This window comes from Schistocerca serialis, chromosome 3 (genome assembly GCF_023864345.2).
Source record: "Schistocerca serialis cubense isolate TAMUIC-IGC-003099 chromosome 3, iqSchSeri2.2, whole genome shotgun sequence".
Taxonomy (NCBI): domain Eukaryota; kingdom Metazoa; phylum Arthropoda; class Insecta; order Orthoptera; family Acrididae; genus Schistocerca; species Schistocerca serialis.
The window spans coordinates 355511777-355528526 of record NC_064640.1 but is presented as its reverse complement, the minus strand read 5'-3'; the positions used below and the strand labels follow the sequence as shown (position 1 = coordinate 355528526).

The 16750-nt window shown below is 39.0% G+C and overlaps 1 protein-coding gene across 1 annotated transcript in view; it reads left to right on the top strand.

Annotated features, from left to right (window-relative positions):
- LOC126470831 (katanin p60 ATPase-containing subunit A-like 1) overlaps nt 1-5599 on the top strand; it is a 105769-nt gene extending 100170 nt beyond the window's left edge. The window contains exons 8-9 of the mRNA XM_050098847.1: nt 2307-2433; nt 5348-5599. Coding sequence (XP_049954804.1) covers nt 2307-2433; nt 5348-5546 — 326 coding nt within the window. The 3' untranslated portion in view covers nt 5547-5599. The remainder of the gene's footprint in view (nt 1-2306; nt 2434-5347) is intronic.
- Nucleotides 5600-16750: the final 11151 nt, after the last annotated feature.

Genomic DNA, 16750 nt, shown 5'->3' with positions numbered 1-16750 from the left:
ATAGAGTTACAGTAACAGCTGGCTGCCTCGTTCAGTGTTAAACTAGTGAAGTTCCCCAGACCATATGCAGATATACTGGACAAATTTCCAGAGCGCACTTGTCTGCCTTGTGCACTGAGGCATGTTGAACATTCAGCAGTCCACCACATTATGACTACATGTGGACCACCAACCTCATGCTGTCCACATCAACTTGCACCCGAGTGACTTGCTGTAGTAAAGGCTGAGTTCGAGGCCGTGTTGTGACAGTGCATTGTTCGTCCACCATGTAGCCAATGGTCCTCTGCCTTGCAATTTGTGCCAAAGATAGATAATTTTTGGTGCCCATGAGGAGATTGGTTGGTTGGTTGGTTTTGGGGAAGGAGACCAGACAGCGAGGTCATCGGTCTCATTGGATTAGGGAAGGACGGGGAAGGAAGTCGGCCGTGCCATGCCCATGAGGAGACTACCTACCTTAAATGCACAAACGGTGCCAGACCGATACCTCAAACCACGCCTATAGAAATGTAGCCACGCCTTGGTGGGCTCTGTTATACTTAGCAAAATTAACTGCACGAAGGTGTTCATGCAGATCCCTGTGGTACCTGAAGACATTCAGAAAACAGTAATTATAATGCCCTTCATTCTTTTTGAAAGCTTATACTTGTCATTCGGTCTACAGAATATTGCCCAGACATAGCAGCATTTACTGGATGGCATTTTACGAGGCATATTTGTGGTATTTTATGTACCTCACTGATATCCTCATCTATTCAAAGTCATCTGAATGCCATCACTGCCACATAACGACCATCTTTCAGTGGCTGAGCGAGGCCGGCATAGTCATTAATCCCTCAAAAATTATGTTTGGGGTCACACAAATTGAGTTTCAAGGGCATTTACTCAGAGCCACTACTGGGTAAGGTGCAGGGGATGTTGAACAAGGTGCACCCACAGACACACAAAGGCTTACGCCACTATCTTGACATGATAAATTTTTATCGGTGCCATCTGCCTAATGCCACCACATTGCTGGAACCTCTGACTGTGGTGCTACGTGGTCCTACCTTGAAGCCGGCCAGTGTGGCAGTACGGTTCTAGGCACTTCAGTCTGGAACTGCGTGACCGCTACGGTCGCAGGTTCAAATCCTACCTCGGGCATGGATGTATGTGATGTCCTTAGGTTAGTTAGGTTTAAGTAGTTCCAAGTTCTAGGGGACTGATGACCACAGATGTTAAGTCCCATAGTGCTCAGAGCCATTTGAACCATTTTTTCCTACCTTGAAGGGAGAGACCCTTGTTAACTGGTAGTATGCAATGGAGAGAGGATCTATTAACTCCAAACGAAGCCTTGCAGAAGTGACACTGCTCTCTCACCTGGTGCACGACGCTCAACTGGCTGTGGTCATGAATGCTAGCCAGACAGCTATAGGTGCAGTGCTTCAACAGCGCATTGGCAGCAGCTGGCAGATGCTCAGTTTCTTCTCATGGAAGCTTTCAGAGTGGTAACACACATGGAGTGCTAAGGATTGTGAGTTGCTTGCATTGTTCAAGGCAGTAAAATTCTGCCGCCTATCAGTAGAAGCTCATCCCTTTGTAATTTTCACCAACCACAAGCCCCTAACTCACGTATTTCAGTACAATAATACCACGTGTACGCCACACCAATACTGGCAGTTGGAGTACGTCTCACAGTTCTTCACGGACATCCTCCATTACCACAATAAAGAAAAATTTTAATGGAGCAAAAAATAGTACGTTCATAGTGAAAAATGCAACAGGAAATGACAGTGAAAGGAAGTTTGTTGACATTAATCAATAGCAGTTGAAACAGAAACAGCAGTATCTTTCATAAATATAATACAACAGTGAAAAATGACATTTCCTAACATTTATACAAACCTAGCAATGCACAGGAAGGAGTAAATTATCCACCTGTTGGCTCTCTTCCAAGATTTGTGTAGTGATCTTGAGGATGTTATGCGTATAAAATAATTTTGAAAACAAATTACTCTACACAGAGTATATGCAGAGTTTGTTCTACTGGACAAGTGAAGACTATGTTATGTATCTTAAACCCACTGCATCATTTAAGCACATTCCGTAAACTGACTTAGAGACAGTGGATGTCGTAAAGAGTTTGGTGTATCCACACAGTCTGTGTTACTGATGAGAATTAATTCGCCTTCATTACACAGAATAAATCCTATATTATTTGTATGTGGCAGTTTCTTCCTTTCCAATTTCTCTTTCACAGACTTTGTGTAATGGACCCTTTTTTACACAGATTGTCATTACTGATATCAGGATGTTTCATGTTGTTTCAGATGAAACAAGATCTGCCTTGGTGAAACTATGCCTAGAAGGAGTAAATGTTGATCCTCCTCTAGATACTAACAAAGTTGCTGACAGCCTTAAGGGCTACACAGGATCAGACATAAGTAATGTATGTAGGTAAGTAAAATACAATTTGTTGAAAATCAAAGTACACTAATAAGGCAGAACATTATGACCATCTTTCTTCCATTTAAATGAGGGAAGCTGATAACCAAAGCAACTTGACAAATATGATTTTCCAGTGAATATCACAGATGTGACATGGCTTGAAAAATGAAACAGTGCTGGAGGAGATAATGGTGCTTGAGAGCACACAATTCATGATTCATGATTGCTCATGTCTTTCTGCACCCATGTGTGTGCACTAATTTATCCATTGACACAAATACATATTATGTCATTCAGCATTACAGAATTCACCTTAGAAAATAGTGTAAGAGAAATGTGTTATCTTCTCTAATAAATCAGGCTTCTTGTTTCATTATGTTAAATGATGCACCAGAACATACTGGCATCTTGGAGATCACCTGAACAACACACACATCATGAGACATAAATAAATAGGCCAGTGATCACAATACCATGTTATGAGTGGCATCCATCTGTGTTTACCTCAGCATTACACAAGGCAATTAGTAATATCCCTGTTATGATCAAGTTTTTATGCCAGTGGTTGACTCACAGAAAATTACGTGAATGATCAGTATATTCTTGCTTATAAATGTAGACTGTCACTAATAAAATACTAAATAAAGTAGTTAAACATATTAGTAATAGTATTAACTGAAAGACTTTGAATATTCTGTACTACTGTCAGTCATGCTGCATGGCAGCTTATGTAACAGTGACCCAACTGCTAATGGTTGACACAGTAATTTCATTTCATAAATAACAACAGGTCACACTTATCTCTGTTACATAATAGACCATTATATGAATAAATCACTGCTCACTGTTATGAGTTAAGCTACTTCATGAAACCATCATTCTCTCATATATCGTATAACAAATTAGAGTTAATAAGTCCGACAGACAACAAGCAGCCTTGTTTAACTTTCAAAGAGGAAAAATTCTGCGCAGTATGAAGCATGAATTATGGATGCCAGTATGGAATCAGAGGACAATTGAGCCACAGGCTAAAATCCTACCTACATGACAGACAAGAGAAAATAATCTCAGATGGGATCAACATGTAGGTAAGAGGGCTGGAGTCCAAATGGGGAATGGTAAATTACGGAGCCCTACAAGACTCTGTCCTCAGTCACCTGCTATTTCTTATCCACAAGCATTGTGATACACTATAAAACATCCACAGATGTAGAGTTTAATGCCATATTATTACTTGCAGATGTTCTGAACTGGTTCACAGTAAATTCCCTGACAATAAACCTCATCAAAACCAATTATATTTACCTCCATTCTAATCAGGAAAGCCCATAAGAAATTAACACTGCACTTGAGAGCCATCAGATACAGTGGGCATATTGTTTGAAATAATTAGGCATACTAATGAATAACAGGTTTAACTGTGAACATCACATCCTTCAAATCTTGAAAAGGATAATCTCCCAACTCTGAGACATCAACGTCTCAAAATCTGCTTATTTTGGTTACTTCCAGTCGCTCATCTTGTGCGGCAGTTCACTGATACTGAAAAAAGTCTTTATCATCCAGAGAAAGATTGTGAGAGTGGTGTGTGGACTGCCTCTAAAAATTTCATGTCCTAATCTTTTGAAGCAAATAGAGATATTAATTACTACCTCTCATAATCTCTTTTTGATCGTGCCATTCATGCGTCACAATACTTCTCAATATGAAATAAATGAATGAGTACTGCCATCGCCATAACACAAGAAGGAAATGTGGCATACAATAAAACTTGAAGAATTTTCTCTAGTGCAAAAATGTGTAAAATGCACTAGCACAAAAATCTTGAACTCACCTCCAAGTCATATTAAATCCCTACAAGGCAGTAACTGAATGTTTAAAAGTAAGCTGGAGCAGTTTCATCTTGAAAAAGTTTCTGTTCTCTAGACAAATTCTTTAACAGACACAGGTAAGAGCATTTTCCATATCTACCTGTGTTTTGCTGTTTTATTGTCTCTTTCTTCTTTAATTAGATCTTATAAATCACATTGTGTCCTGTAAGTTATAAAGATGGTTACTGTATTTTATAAATCAAAGGCTGTGTTTAGGTAATATCTGAAATTTACATTTTAAACTCTGTATTGACATAAACATACAAAATGAGTTAACAGTTTCAAGTCATTCCACAAGCATGTGTGATCACACAATAATGGATAAATGGAATGTGTATCAGAATAAATAAATAAAAACACATTCCACTATTTCTCTGGCAATTTCAGTTTCTATCTACAGTGAAAGGAATTTTTCCTCATCACATAATAAGTATTCTCAATGGGTTACAACTTAGATGACATTGCAGGCCAATGGATAGAGATCATAGCTTTTCAACAAGCTGTGTGTTAAGTAAACATTGGATTTAAAATGGTGAAAAATTGCAGTGTATATCATGCAATGAAATAGCAATAAATGGTACAGTTGGACAGTTGTAATATATCACTGTCTATCTCACAGCCTCTAGTGAACACAATAAGTGATAACAAACAGTAACTGGTGTCACATCAGACTGTAGCACTTGATATTTCTGACACATGATGCTTATGAACCAGTACTAATTACCTGTTGTGCTTTGCAGTGACAATCATTGCTGTTGTCAGAATGGTATAGAAACTTGAAGCGGGCAAGATCAGAGAAAATAATGATTGCTCAGTTTAGTTGTACCAGACATTTGAGTATTGACTCAGATGCAAATTGATGCTGAGGATTCAAACACAAATGGCAGAAGGTCACCTATGTTGTGGTACTGAGTTATGGATTCTAATGTGTTATAGATTCCAGAGCTCAGTATAAAATGCATGAAATGTTACTAAAAAGACCACCCCACTTGATCCTGAAACAGTAAATTAAACCTTTGTGTAATTATTCATGTTTTGTGTGCTCTTCTCAGGGATGCTGCCCTTATGGCAATGAGGCATAAAATATGTGGCAGGAGTCCAGAAGAAATTAAGAAAATCAAGAAAGAAGATGTTGATCTACCAGTAACTATGCAGGATTTTGATGAAGCATTAACAAGATGTAAAAAAAGTGTATCAGCAGGAGACATTGCAAAATATGAAGTTTGGATGGAAGAATTTGGATCTTGCTAGAGACCTTGAAGTGATGATTATTTTTTATGAAGTGTAAAATGACATGTGATATAATTTTCTAGCATGTTCAGACTGAAATAAAGATTATCCATGTATGGTATTCTTAAACTAATCTTTCCCATACTCACTAACCATTATTACTGATTTGCTCATTTTTTGAAACAAAATATTTACTAATTGTGTCTGGACTATTTGTTAAGATTTACTGTGGTGTGTTCTATAGAATCGAACAAAGATATGAAAATTGTTTTGCCTCATTCTCATTAAGAAGAAAGAATTCTTATTGTAGCGTTTGGCTGTCAGCGTTAGTCCTATGTACTTTATATGGGCAGTTTTCTGGTATCAGAATGAGCCCAAGGAGCTTTAGAATGGATAATATATTTTTTCCTTATCCCTTTTCATACATTATTTTTTAACTTAATCATTTTTCATTGTTGCATATTCTAAACTTTTTTAAATTGTTGTTCCTAACCAACCTATGGTATACAATATAAGAGATATGGGATAAATGATATATTAGCATCATAAATACCAGAAATATTTATGTGAAATGGATGAGTACCCCAAAAACATGTAGTTTACATGTCTACATCTACATCTACATCTACATCTACATTTATACTCTGCAAGCCACCCAAAGGTGTGTGGCGGAGGGCATTTTACGTGCCACTGTCATTACCTCCCTTTCCTGTTCCAGTCTTGTTGAACTTCATGCATATATGTTAAGTTATTGAGCCAGCCATGCAGTTTGTATACAAATGCACTGTGCTAACACCCAAATCTGTACATAAATCAAAATGAACCAAATCCAAAGAAAACACATTAGGTTGGCTAATGATGGTGTCACACACTGCGTGGTGCCTAGTGGAGTACAAATGTAAATGACATACACATTACTAGGACCAAAATTGATAAAGTACAAGAAATTCTAGAACATATTAGCTTAAAAATATGTTGTAGAAAACTTAAGTAATGACCAGTACAATTGGTGATGCACCACAAATTTGTATAAAATACAAAGATAACAAAGTACACAAATTTAGGTACCTTGGGGAGATCATCAAAGAAAATTGAGTGAAAAAAGAAGCACTTTGGAAGTGAATGCAAGAACTCAACAAAGCACATCAGGCATAAAAGCAATCTAAAACACAAAGTCATCTCCTGAAAGACATCGATAAATTATTGTGAAACCATTTTGTATTGTCTCAGTCAGAACCAAATGGACGAGTCACAATATTTTTTTCCCATTATTTTGCACTTAGGAGAACTGTCCTACTTCCACAGTGATGTCAAAGGGGTGGGGGAAAACTGTGTAGCAAAATTTGGCTCTTTTGAGTTTCCCACCACCTTTTGATTTTCGCACCATTTTGCACTTATAGCAGTTTACCTATGTCAGAAGGATGGGGGAGGGGACAAAATCTGTCAGAGTTGCATGGCATCATTAACGATGATGTAGATGAGGGGGGAATCTAGCAAAAATGCAGACTATCCTGAAACTGGCCTAGCCCAACTACTGAAGAATTCATTAATCAGCAGTTGCGGGCATTATTGAGGAAAGTATCAATCCGGTGGAGCACCTGTGGTGATCATCCCCAAAAAAGAGTGTGTATGGATAGCTCAAAATCATATCAGTTTTGTTTTAGTTACAGATAACTCAGTAGTCGCATGATTACAGGTGCTTATCTGATCTCAAATGTAGCAGAAACTATGGATAATTTTGGATAGACTCCACCATGGACTTAAAGAGTGGTTATCACCAGCTAGAAGCAATACTGGAACACCAGCCAAAAATGCATTTATTGTTCCTATGGGTAACTACCAATACTGGTATATGCCATTTGGATTAAAGAATGTGGCAGCCACATTTCAGCATTTGCCACATGGATTTTAGCAAGGTTTGAAAGCAAGGAAGTGTACGGTACATTTGGATGACGTTGCTGACCTTGCTCAGGATATGGAAGAACAAGTGCTACTGTTAATGAAGGTGTCTGACAGTTGCGCACAGCACAAGATTCAAGATTCAAGATTCTTTATTAGCCATTGATCATGCAAGATGAAATAGGCTTCGTCAGTACATAAAATAATATTAATATTCCAGACACTATATATAAGGCATAGATATAATTAGCATATGAGTAACTTACAAATAACATAAACCTTAAGCAGGTGACTACAATGCTTAATACATATTCTTGTTTCAGATACATACAAAGGTACCAAAAATGAGTTACATTGTAGTAGCAAACACAGTAGTTACGTAACACATCATAACACTGGCAAATAAAGTAGTTACCTAACACAGTTGAAATACAAAGGTATTAGATATGAAATATTTTGTAACAGTATATATAGTAGTTAATTAAGTTAATTATGCAATTACAGGTTGATCTCTGTGCTACTCAGATCATAATATTCTTGCATAGAATAAAATGGATTGTCAGATAACCAATTGTACAAATTTTGTTTGAGAATTTTTGTGGGCATGTCCCGAGCAGATTGCGGTAGTTTGTTGAATATTTTTAAGGTATTCACTTTGTGTGAGTTACTACTTTTTGTTAGTCTGTGTCTTGGTATATCATAATCTGCCTTCCTTCTAGTGTTGTAGTTATGAATTTCTTCCCTGACAACACCTTCCATACCATTGCTTTTAATGTGTAACACACAGATATAAATATACAAGTTTACAATGGTCAACAGTCTTAGCCTTATAAAGAGAGGACGACAGTGCTCCGTGGGACCGACTTTACACATTATGCGCAGCATTCTTTTCTGCATCAACAAAATTTTGTTACTGTGAGAGCTGTGCCCCCATATGAGAAGGCCATATGTAATATGTGACTGGAAGAGTCCACAGTACATTGTTCTCAGAAAGTTCATGCTAATCATGTCCCTAAGTTTCCAAAGGAGATAGGAGACTCTTGAAAGCTTTTTGCAAACCTGATTTACGTGTTCTTCCCAATTAAGTTTGGAATCAATATGCATTCCTAATAGTTTTACAGTTTTGTTTTCTATGGTTTTGGGTAACCCTAAGAGAAGCTGTTGTGTTTTCTCTGAGTTACACAGTAATTTATTGGATGTGAACCAGTGGATGGCTGATTTGAGTGATTCCTGTGTGTTATTGTCCAAAGCTGAGATGTTCTGATGTGAGGTGAGGAGGGTTGTGTCATCTGCATAGCATATGGTAGTACTATTTATGTGATGAGGCAGGTCATTGATGGCTATGATGAAGAAGAAGGGTCCCAGAACTGAGCCCTGTGGTACACCAGTACTAACTGCTGCTACAGGGGAGTAATTATTTTTAACTGAGACAAACTGTCTTCTATTATGAAGATATGACTCTATTACTGCTAATGCTGGGTTACATACACCATAAAATTCTAGTTTTGCAACCAGGGTGCCAAAGGGAATGCAGTCAAAAGCTTTGCTCAGATCACACAAGACAAGTGACACCATATTCCGGTCTTCAAAGGCTGTTAATGTCTGGTCAACAATTTCCAGGATGGCCGCAGTGGTATTTCTGCCCTGTCGGAATCCGAACTGACTATTGCTCAAAAGGTTGTGTGTCTCAAAATAGCTACTTAATTGAGTGTACATAAGTGACTCAAATACTTTAGAAAATATTGGCACAATTGAGATTGGGCGATAACTTTTAGGAAGATGTTTGTCACCCTTTTTAAACACTGGAATAACTTTGGAAATTTTGAGGGAGTCGGGAAACACTCCTGACTGTAAACATTTATTAAATATGAATGCCAATGGTTTAGCGATCGAGTCTACAGTTTTTTTTACTATGTAATTGGAGAGCCAGTAGCAGTCCATACTTTTAGAATTTGAAAATTTTGTGACTGTTCTTTTAATCTGAGCAGGTGTGATACTATACCAGTTAAAGACATGATCTACTGGTGGAAGGGCATTAAGTAAATCGCTTGCAGATGTATCTGTTTTTTCTATCTTACTTTCAATTTCTTTAATTGAGCTAATGAAGTAGTCATTTAGTTCCCTTGGAGTGAGCTGAGTTTCATGTGTGTGACGTGTGGGATTTTCTTGTGCTACAATCTGCCATGCTGCCTTGCACTTGTTTGTTGCACCTTCTATGTACCCTTCATAAGCAGCCTTTTTTGTCTGTATCAGCTTAAGTTTGTAGAATTTTTTACATTTTTGGTATGCTGCATAAAAGGTGCCCTCCTGCTCTGATCTTTGTTTACATGCATTTTTATATGCTGTGTATAGTACGAGCATGTTTTTTCTTATCTGGACCAGTTCGTCTGTGTACCATTCCAGCTTTTTATTTTTATATGTTCCAGAAGAGTTGGTTTTAATTAGTGGTGAGCATGAATACCATAATTCTGTATAATTTTTAAGGAAGTTTTCAAAGGTAGTTTCAACATCAGACTTCTCAGATGAACACTTATAGACAAAGTCCCAACTTGCATCCTCTAGTATACGAATAAATGACATAATGTATTCTTCTTTTTGTCTTCTTACCCATGTCATATTGAGCACACTAGTGGAATTTGGTTGCTTACTAAAGAGATTGAGAAGCAATGGGTCGTGGTCTGCAAAGCACCCATTTGCAAGGCTAACAGTGTAGCTGCCACGGGGAAAATTCACAATAATATTGTCTATGCATGAATTTTTACGTGTTGGACACTGGATGGTACAGTACAGATTAAGGGACCTTAATAAATTAAGAAAAGTTCTTGAGGGCTCATTACTTGTGTTTACCATTTCTATATTAAGATCACCACATATGGCAATCTTTGTTTTATGCATTAGTATTTTTCTAACCAGTAGTTCAAATCTTTCAAAAAATGTATCAATGTTGCCATTGGGAGATCTGTATAGGCTTACAATTATTAGATTTTCATCAGTCATTTTTATACAACTAAATTCTGCATCTAACTCTGTACAGTAAGATGATACATCTATTTTTGTAAAGTTGAAATTATCTCTGATAAAGATCCCAGCCCCACCATTTCGCCTCTGCTTTCTGCACATTATGTCTGCAGTGACGTATCCTTGAGGTACAAACATATCTACCTCATTTGCAACTAACCAATGCTCACATACACATATTACATCAACATTCTTAATCTTACAGAAATGTTCCAATTCTAACATCTTATTTCTAATACAACAAATATTAACTTGAAGTAATGTCAGCATATTATCTCCCTTTTTGTTTATCTGGATACAGTTTGACTTTGAATCACAGTTTATATTTTTTACATTACCTACGAGTGGTGTGCTTGTCAGATTGTTGATCCCCATGTCTGTTATGGTGTGCTGTTGCTGATCTGGGGCCAACAAAAATCCTGACTTCTCGCAGGTGGTTGCCTCTTGTGAATTGGTCGGCTGCTGCTGGCTTCATTGTATACAAAATCCTGGTCCTTTAGCTGTTTCTTTCTTCTCTCTCCTCTCCCATATCTTGGCTGCAGGATCTCTGAAGGTGGTGCTTCTTCTTCAGCTGGTGGTGTCACAACTTCTTCTTCTGGAGGTGACAACACTGGTTCTTCTGCTGGTAATAACACTGATTTTTCCTTTATAGGGCAAAGTGGTGACTCTTCCTTTTCTTCCTTCACTGGCAGTGTTATGGGTGGATGTATCTGTTCTTGTGGTTTGTCAATTTTTTCTAATATTTCTTTACACAGAATTGTTTTACCAAAATTGTTTCTGTGCAACCCATGCTTTGTAAAATGATCTCTCTGAGAGCTTGTTGCATCAATAAATGTTACATTGGCGAAACTGCTACAGATCTTTCTAAATTTTCTATTTGTTCGAATAATTTCTTTATTTACGCATGAAGCTTCCATCAAGTCGTGTCTTTGTGGAATGCTTACAACATATACATCTGAATGTGTAATTTTCCCTAAGGTTTCACGTAGAGCCCTTGTTGCATTGACACTTTCGTTTCTATAAACGTCGTTACCTCCTCCAATAATGACACATTTCGAACCTTTTGTTACTGATGTTTCACAGTTTTTTAGCACTTCTCGTAGAGGAGCCCCAGGCTTGGTGGTTCCACTTACTTTTCGTTTATTTTGCATAGTGGCCATTTTACCTGCTAAGCCTCTTCCGTGGCTAGCTGAAAAAATGTAAACATCGCCCTTACTCTCACTTCGTGAACCATTTTGCGAAAATTTAGTGTTTTCTTCACTCTTCAGAGTATGCCCTAGAGACGTGTATTCATTTCTCTTATGTCCCTGGTTGTTCGTCTCTTCATAGGTGTCTAGCAGCTCATATTTATTCCTTGTTTTTAGTTCGAAACGATTTCCACTTTGTTTCACACGCCTGTTTATTTTAGGCCTAAGAAAAGGCTCGTTTTCCACTTTTTGTTTTTGTTTGAGATCACTAATCACTGTTTCCAAATTATGTATATACTCTTTAGCGTACAATAAATCCTGTTCTAATGTGGAAACAACGTTTTCTTCTCGCACAGTATCTTGTTTTGATAAGCACATCGATCGCAAACAACAGCCAATTACACCACAGTCACATTTTGCGCTTACCGCGGCAGAACTCGAGATGCATTTTGAATGAATCCATTTTTGACTCGCTGAACATAGTCTGAAACCATTAAAAAGTCTTTCACTGCATAAGATGCACTTTATATCGGCAGTATACATGTTTTTCACGGAGCCACTTACTAAAACTTCTATACGAGCCGCCATCTTGCCCAAGACTGAGTATTGAAACATGTGATTAATCATGAAGAGGTCTGGACTGATGCTAGTTGGTAAGGACCATGCAAGATTTTCTGCACTGTGTTCTGAGGAAGAGCTATAGTAGTTTTTGGTTTTATTGAATTGTTATAGAAAGTTCAATGTGAAATTTGCAGAGGTAGCATGGCCACTTACTCACCAACTGAGAAAAGGAATGATGTGTCATTGTACATCAGAGTGCAGGGATGCAGTCAGTAAATTAAAAGAATTGTTAAGATCTTGTACAGTGTTGATTTTTTCAAACTATGAATTTGTATTGTCATATGATGCAAGCAATAATTTGCTTAGCTGTTTATTGAGTTAGGAAGTGGACAGAGCAGAGCATGCAGTTGCCTATTCCTCACATTGATTGAATACATTGTAAAGAATTTACTCTAAAACAAAAAAGGAAATGCTTAAGCCTCATATGTGGCATAACATACTTTTGATGTTACTCACATTGTAGTATACTAAAAGTAATAACAGGTATGTGGTGTTGACACGGATATTAAGTTTGAAGGATCCATCAAGCAGATTGATGCACTGGATACTGAAGCTTAGCGAGTTCAATTTTGAGGTAATCCATGGACCAGACAGAACACAAGGGAATGCAGATGGCCTCAGTCTCAAGGTTTGTGTATTATGGTGAGTGGGTCACACAGCTGCAGAGTGATAGAAAGCACAAGATCCGATGAAGACTGCAAGTTATGCAGCTACAGTTCATTCAGCATGGTGGAGTGTTATGTAAGAAAAGAAAACAAGGACCCCCATCTTGTGATTCCAGCCACACTGTGGAAGGAAATGTTGAGACAGGTACATGATCATTTGTTAGCCAGCCATGGGGGTCGAAGAACCATGGAGCAGCATATAGCAAAACAATATTGGCAGTGGACACTTGAAGAAGATGTAAGACTGTACATGTATCATGTGCACAGTGGGTTGAATTAAGCCATCAGCATATTCCACTGCAAAGATTAACAGAGGCTAGTAAATCATTTGCAATGATTGATATGGAGATCTTAGGCTCTTCTAAGGTTTCTGAGAGTACAAGTCTGTCACACTGTGAGGTAGTATATGGCCAGAAAATGCCTTCACTATTTGAGGTAGTGAAGGCTAAAGTAGGGAGGAATGGAGAATAGGTATGGAATTCCACAAGAGCTTTACAGAAGGTATGGAATGAAGTGTGCAGGAACGGCTCTGCTAGGAGGGGCTAAGGCGGTGGGCGAATTTGTTGAAAGAATTTGTTCTGACACCTTTTCTTGAAATGAGGCCATTTATTGGCAGAAAAACCAACAGATGCGAATTCAAATGGACAACATGAGTCAGGCCTGGGAAGGCAAGGGTGAGCCAAGATGTAGTGGTGGGCAAAACATAATTTGCAGCAAACTTAGGTGAAGTTAAAGAAAAGTGGTGGCTGCCATTCGGACAAGTCTGAATGCCATGGCAGCTACAGAAACAAAGTCCTCGGTGCCGCAGCACCGGGAAGAGAAGATGATGTTCACAGCCACAGGGCGCGTGGCAGAGAGCGTTTTCAGCTGATGGGCAGCAGGGTACCTCCAGCGCAGCCATGCAATTTCCTCCACCCTGATTGGCCAGGAGCCGAGAAAACCACAGCAGCACCATGGAAAGTTCCGAAGCATGACTTGGTCAGCTTTGCCTAAGTGGTATTACCTCATCAGCACACGAGGGAGGTGCGTGATTGAGATTGCCCACCTCGGTGGTGACTTGCTGCTGCCAGACCATGGGACGAGAAAATTACAGTCAGCTGGATCTACTGGCTAATGCTTGACCATAACAAGAGAATGAAATAAACCTTTTGAAATAAAATAAAGATAGAATCCCCTACTATCTGGCTCAACCTTACAGAAGTGCAAAGAGCAAATACAAAGGCCCCAGAACATCTTCAGTGGATGGGTAATGAAATGCTAAGTTACCTGAATACCATGTAGGACAGCTGGTATGTTACACCCCAGAGGGAAAGGTACCAAATTCTTGACTTATTACCGAGGTCCATACTTCATTAGTGAACATGAAGCTACAACCTCCTCCAAGTACACGAGACATCCATATTGGGCATATCCATCTGCCTTAGGGTGTACTCGACTCTTTACTGCCATTACTGGTGTCATTTCCAAAAAAGGGGAAGATGTAGGAAGGAGAATGTAACACAAGTGGAGTGGATTACTTCTGTGCAATCTGCATACAAGTCACTTTCACATTAAGACAGACAGTTAAGCAAATGTATAGAGGAAATGACAGTGTACTAAATTTTCTTATAGTTTTATAAGATGCATTTTATAGCTCATATCATGTATCACATTCAGCTCCATAGCTGAGAAGTCAGCATGATTGATTACCATACAGAGGACTTGGTTTTGATTCCCCATGCTGCCAGAAATTTTTCATTGGTGGGAGGACTGGAACAGGTTACACGCAGGTTCATGATGCCAGTAACTGAGGAGATACTCGACCACATCATAATGACACCATATTTATTCAACAATGTCTGGGGGTTAGGTGTGTTGACTCCCGCTCCTCCATACCACATCCACATGATGCCATTAGTTGATACATGACACAGTGGTTGGTCAGGCACAGTTCACTCATCTGTGGCAAGAACAGCAGTGCTTATATTTTATTGCTTCATGTACCATGATAATGAGAGTGTCTGAATGTATTATGTGCACATGATGAATGAGTTTTGTTTTAATTTGTATGTATTTTGACTGAGATGTTAATTTGGTGGTTGCAATTAGTGGATGAATTTCATTCTTGTGATATTTTAACAGCTGTGCAGGAAATATCTTTTGGGTTGTCTGAATTGATTCTAGTGTTTTGTTAGTATAGTAATTTGGGGATTTCTATTGTTTTGCAATGGTGGGAGATGGTGTTTGCTTATTTTTCTCTATAAATATACTGTAAGTGAGGTATAGGTACTAATGTTTTCAGGTTGTAGATTTAGATGGAACATTGGGAGAGGAAGTAACCCACACAGTTGGTACATGGTACAGCATTAGAGAAATTGTATTACTGTAATGGGGTGGTGTGCAGTGATTTTGTGACAATGGTTCAAACTGTCACAGAGATGTGCAAGATACAGCTGTTTCTCAAGGGGACAGGAGCAAGAAGATGTCCACAGGCATCCTCACAGCACAAGCATATTTCCAAAACACAGGACCCTACTGGGCACAATCTGTGTGTGACCTAATTAGAGTTATCAGCACTTGCTATGAGCAGGGATGTTCAAGGGGAACAGAGTGCTTAGAGCTATGGAACAGTGGGCCACTGTTGAATGGTACAAAATGTGACATCTTGGGACTGACTTTTCAGCTCCCAGCAACAATAACAAGAGCTATGACTCTGAACATAACAAATTTACTGCTGTGTTTTCTTGATAATCCTCTACATCACTCCATACTGACATCACTCATTGATCATATAGCTGCACAGAAAGGGGCACATAAGTGTGGAACAGATGTTCCAATAGATTCAGTAATATTGCAGCAGGTACCAGCACAGATTCATGGTAATTGTAATTTAATCCTGGGGCACCATCTTAATCCCAGTCCGAACCTCTGTCTATGAATGCTAGAGAACCAACTGTCGACCCAAAATTCCAGTCTATTACATACTGATCAAGTGTGTCAGCCCCAGAGTGCTGAACAATTGTGGGTCTACCAGCCTCCATAAACCATGTGATCAAGTGAACAAAGAAAGAAGGCGCTCAATGTAGAAATTGTAAATAATGGTGTCAGAGGACAGAGATGCTACAGTGTTAGGTTATTTTAAATGATTAACAGGCTTAGAACAAGCCAGGGATTCAGAGGACTGAATATTCCTGAAGAGGAAGATGTTTTGTGTAACACAGTCCAGACTTCACAACCCATTGAGAGTCAGGCAGGTGAGCTGAATATGAAATCTTGTTACTGGGTGCTAGAATTCTGCTGGCACAGCATGCTGCAAGACCACAGTCTGCCACAGTGGTGGGCTGAAATTCCACATGTCATGACACAATTCTACACTTTCATGGTCACCTACATGACTAGAGACGGGGCCCTATCATACCGTAGCTGTGCAGAGTTACTATACATACTCATTACTCAGCACCTACCAGCACTTTTATTCATACTATGATTGGCTCTGGGATGTCCAACAACAGCTGACACCACCTCTAGGTCAGCTGCCTCTGTGGGGCAAATCAGCTTCAACTTCACCTAGCACATTGTAGGAACCACTGCTAGAACTGATAGTTTTGGGTCTGGAACTGGGACTACCAAGGGAAGACCTCCTTTAGGGTGTCTTCATCTGCTACCCTAGCCACCATCAAGAACCCTGGGCCAAGTGCTGGGCATCTGTGAATCTGACTTGCTGTTCACAGTCATTGCCTCATAAGCCTGCTGGCTGCCATAGGTGCCTACCATACATAGTATAGCTGGGGCGCTAGCTGTGGTCTTCTGCTGAGGCAAGCATCATTGCCTTTAGTAAACAAACACTCCTTTGAGC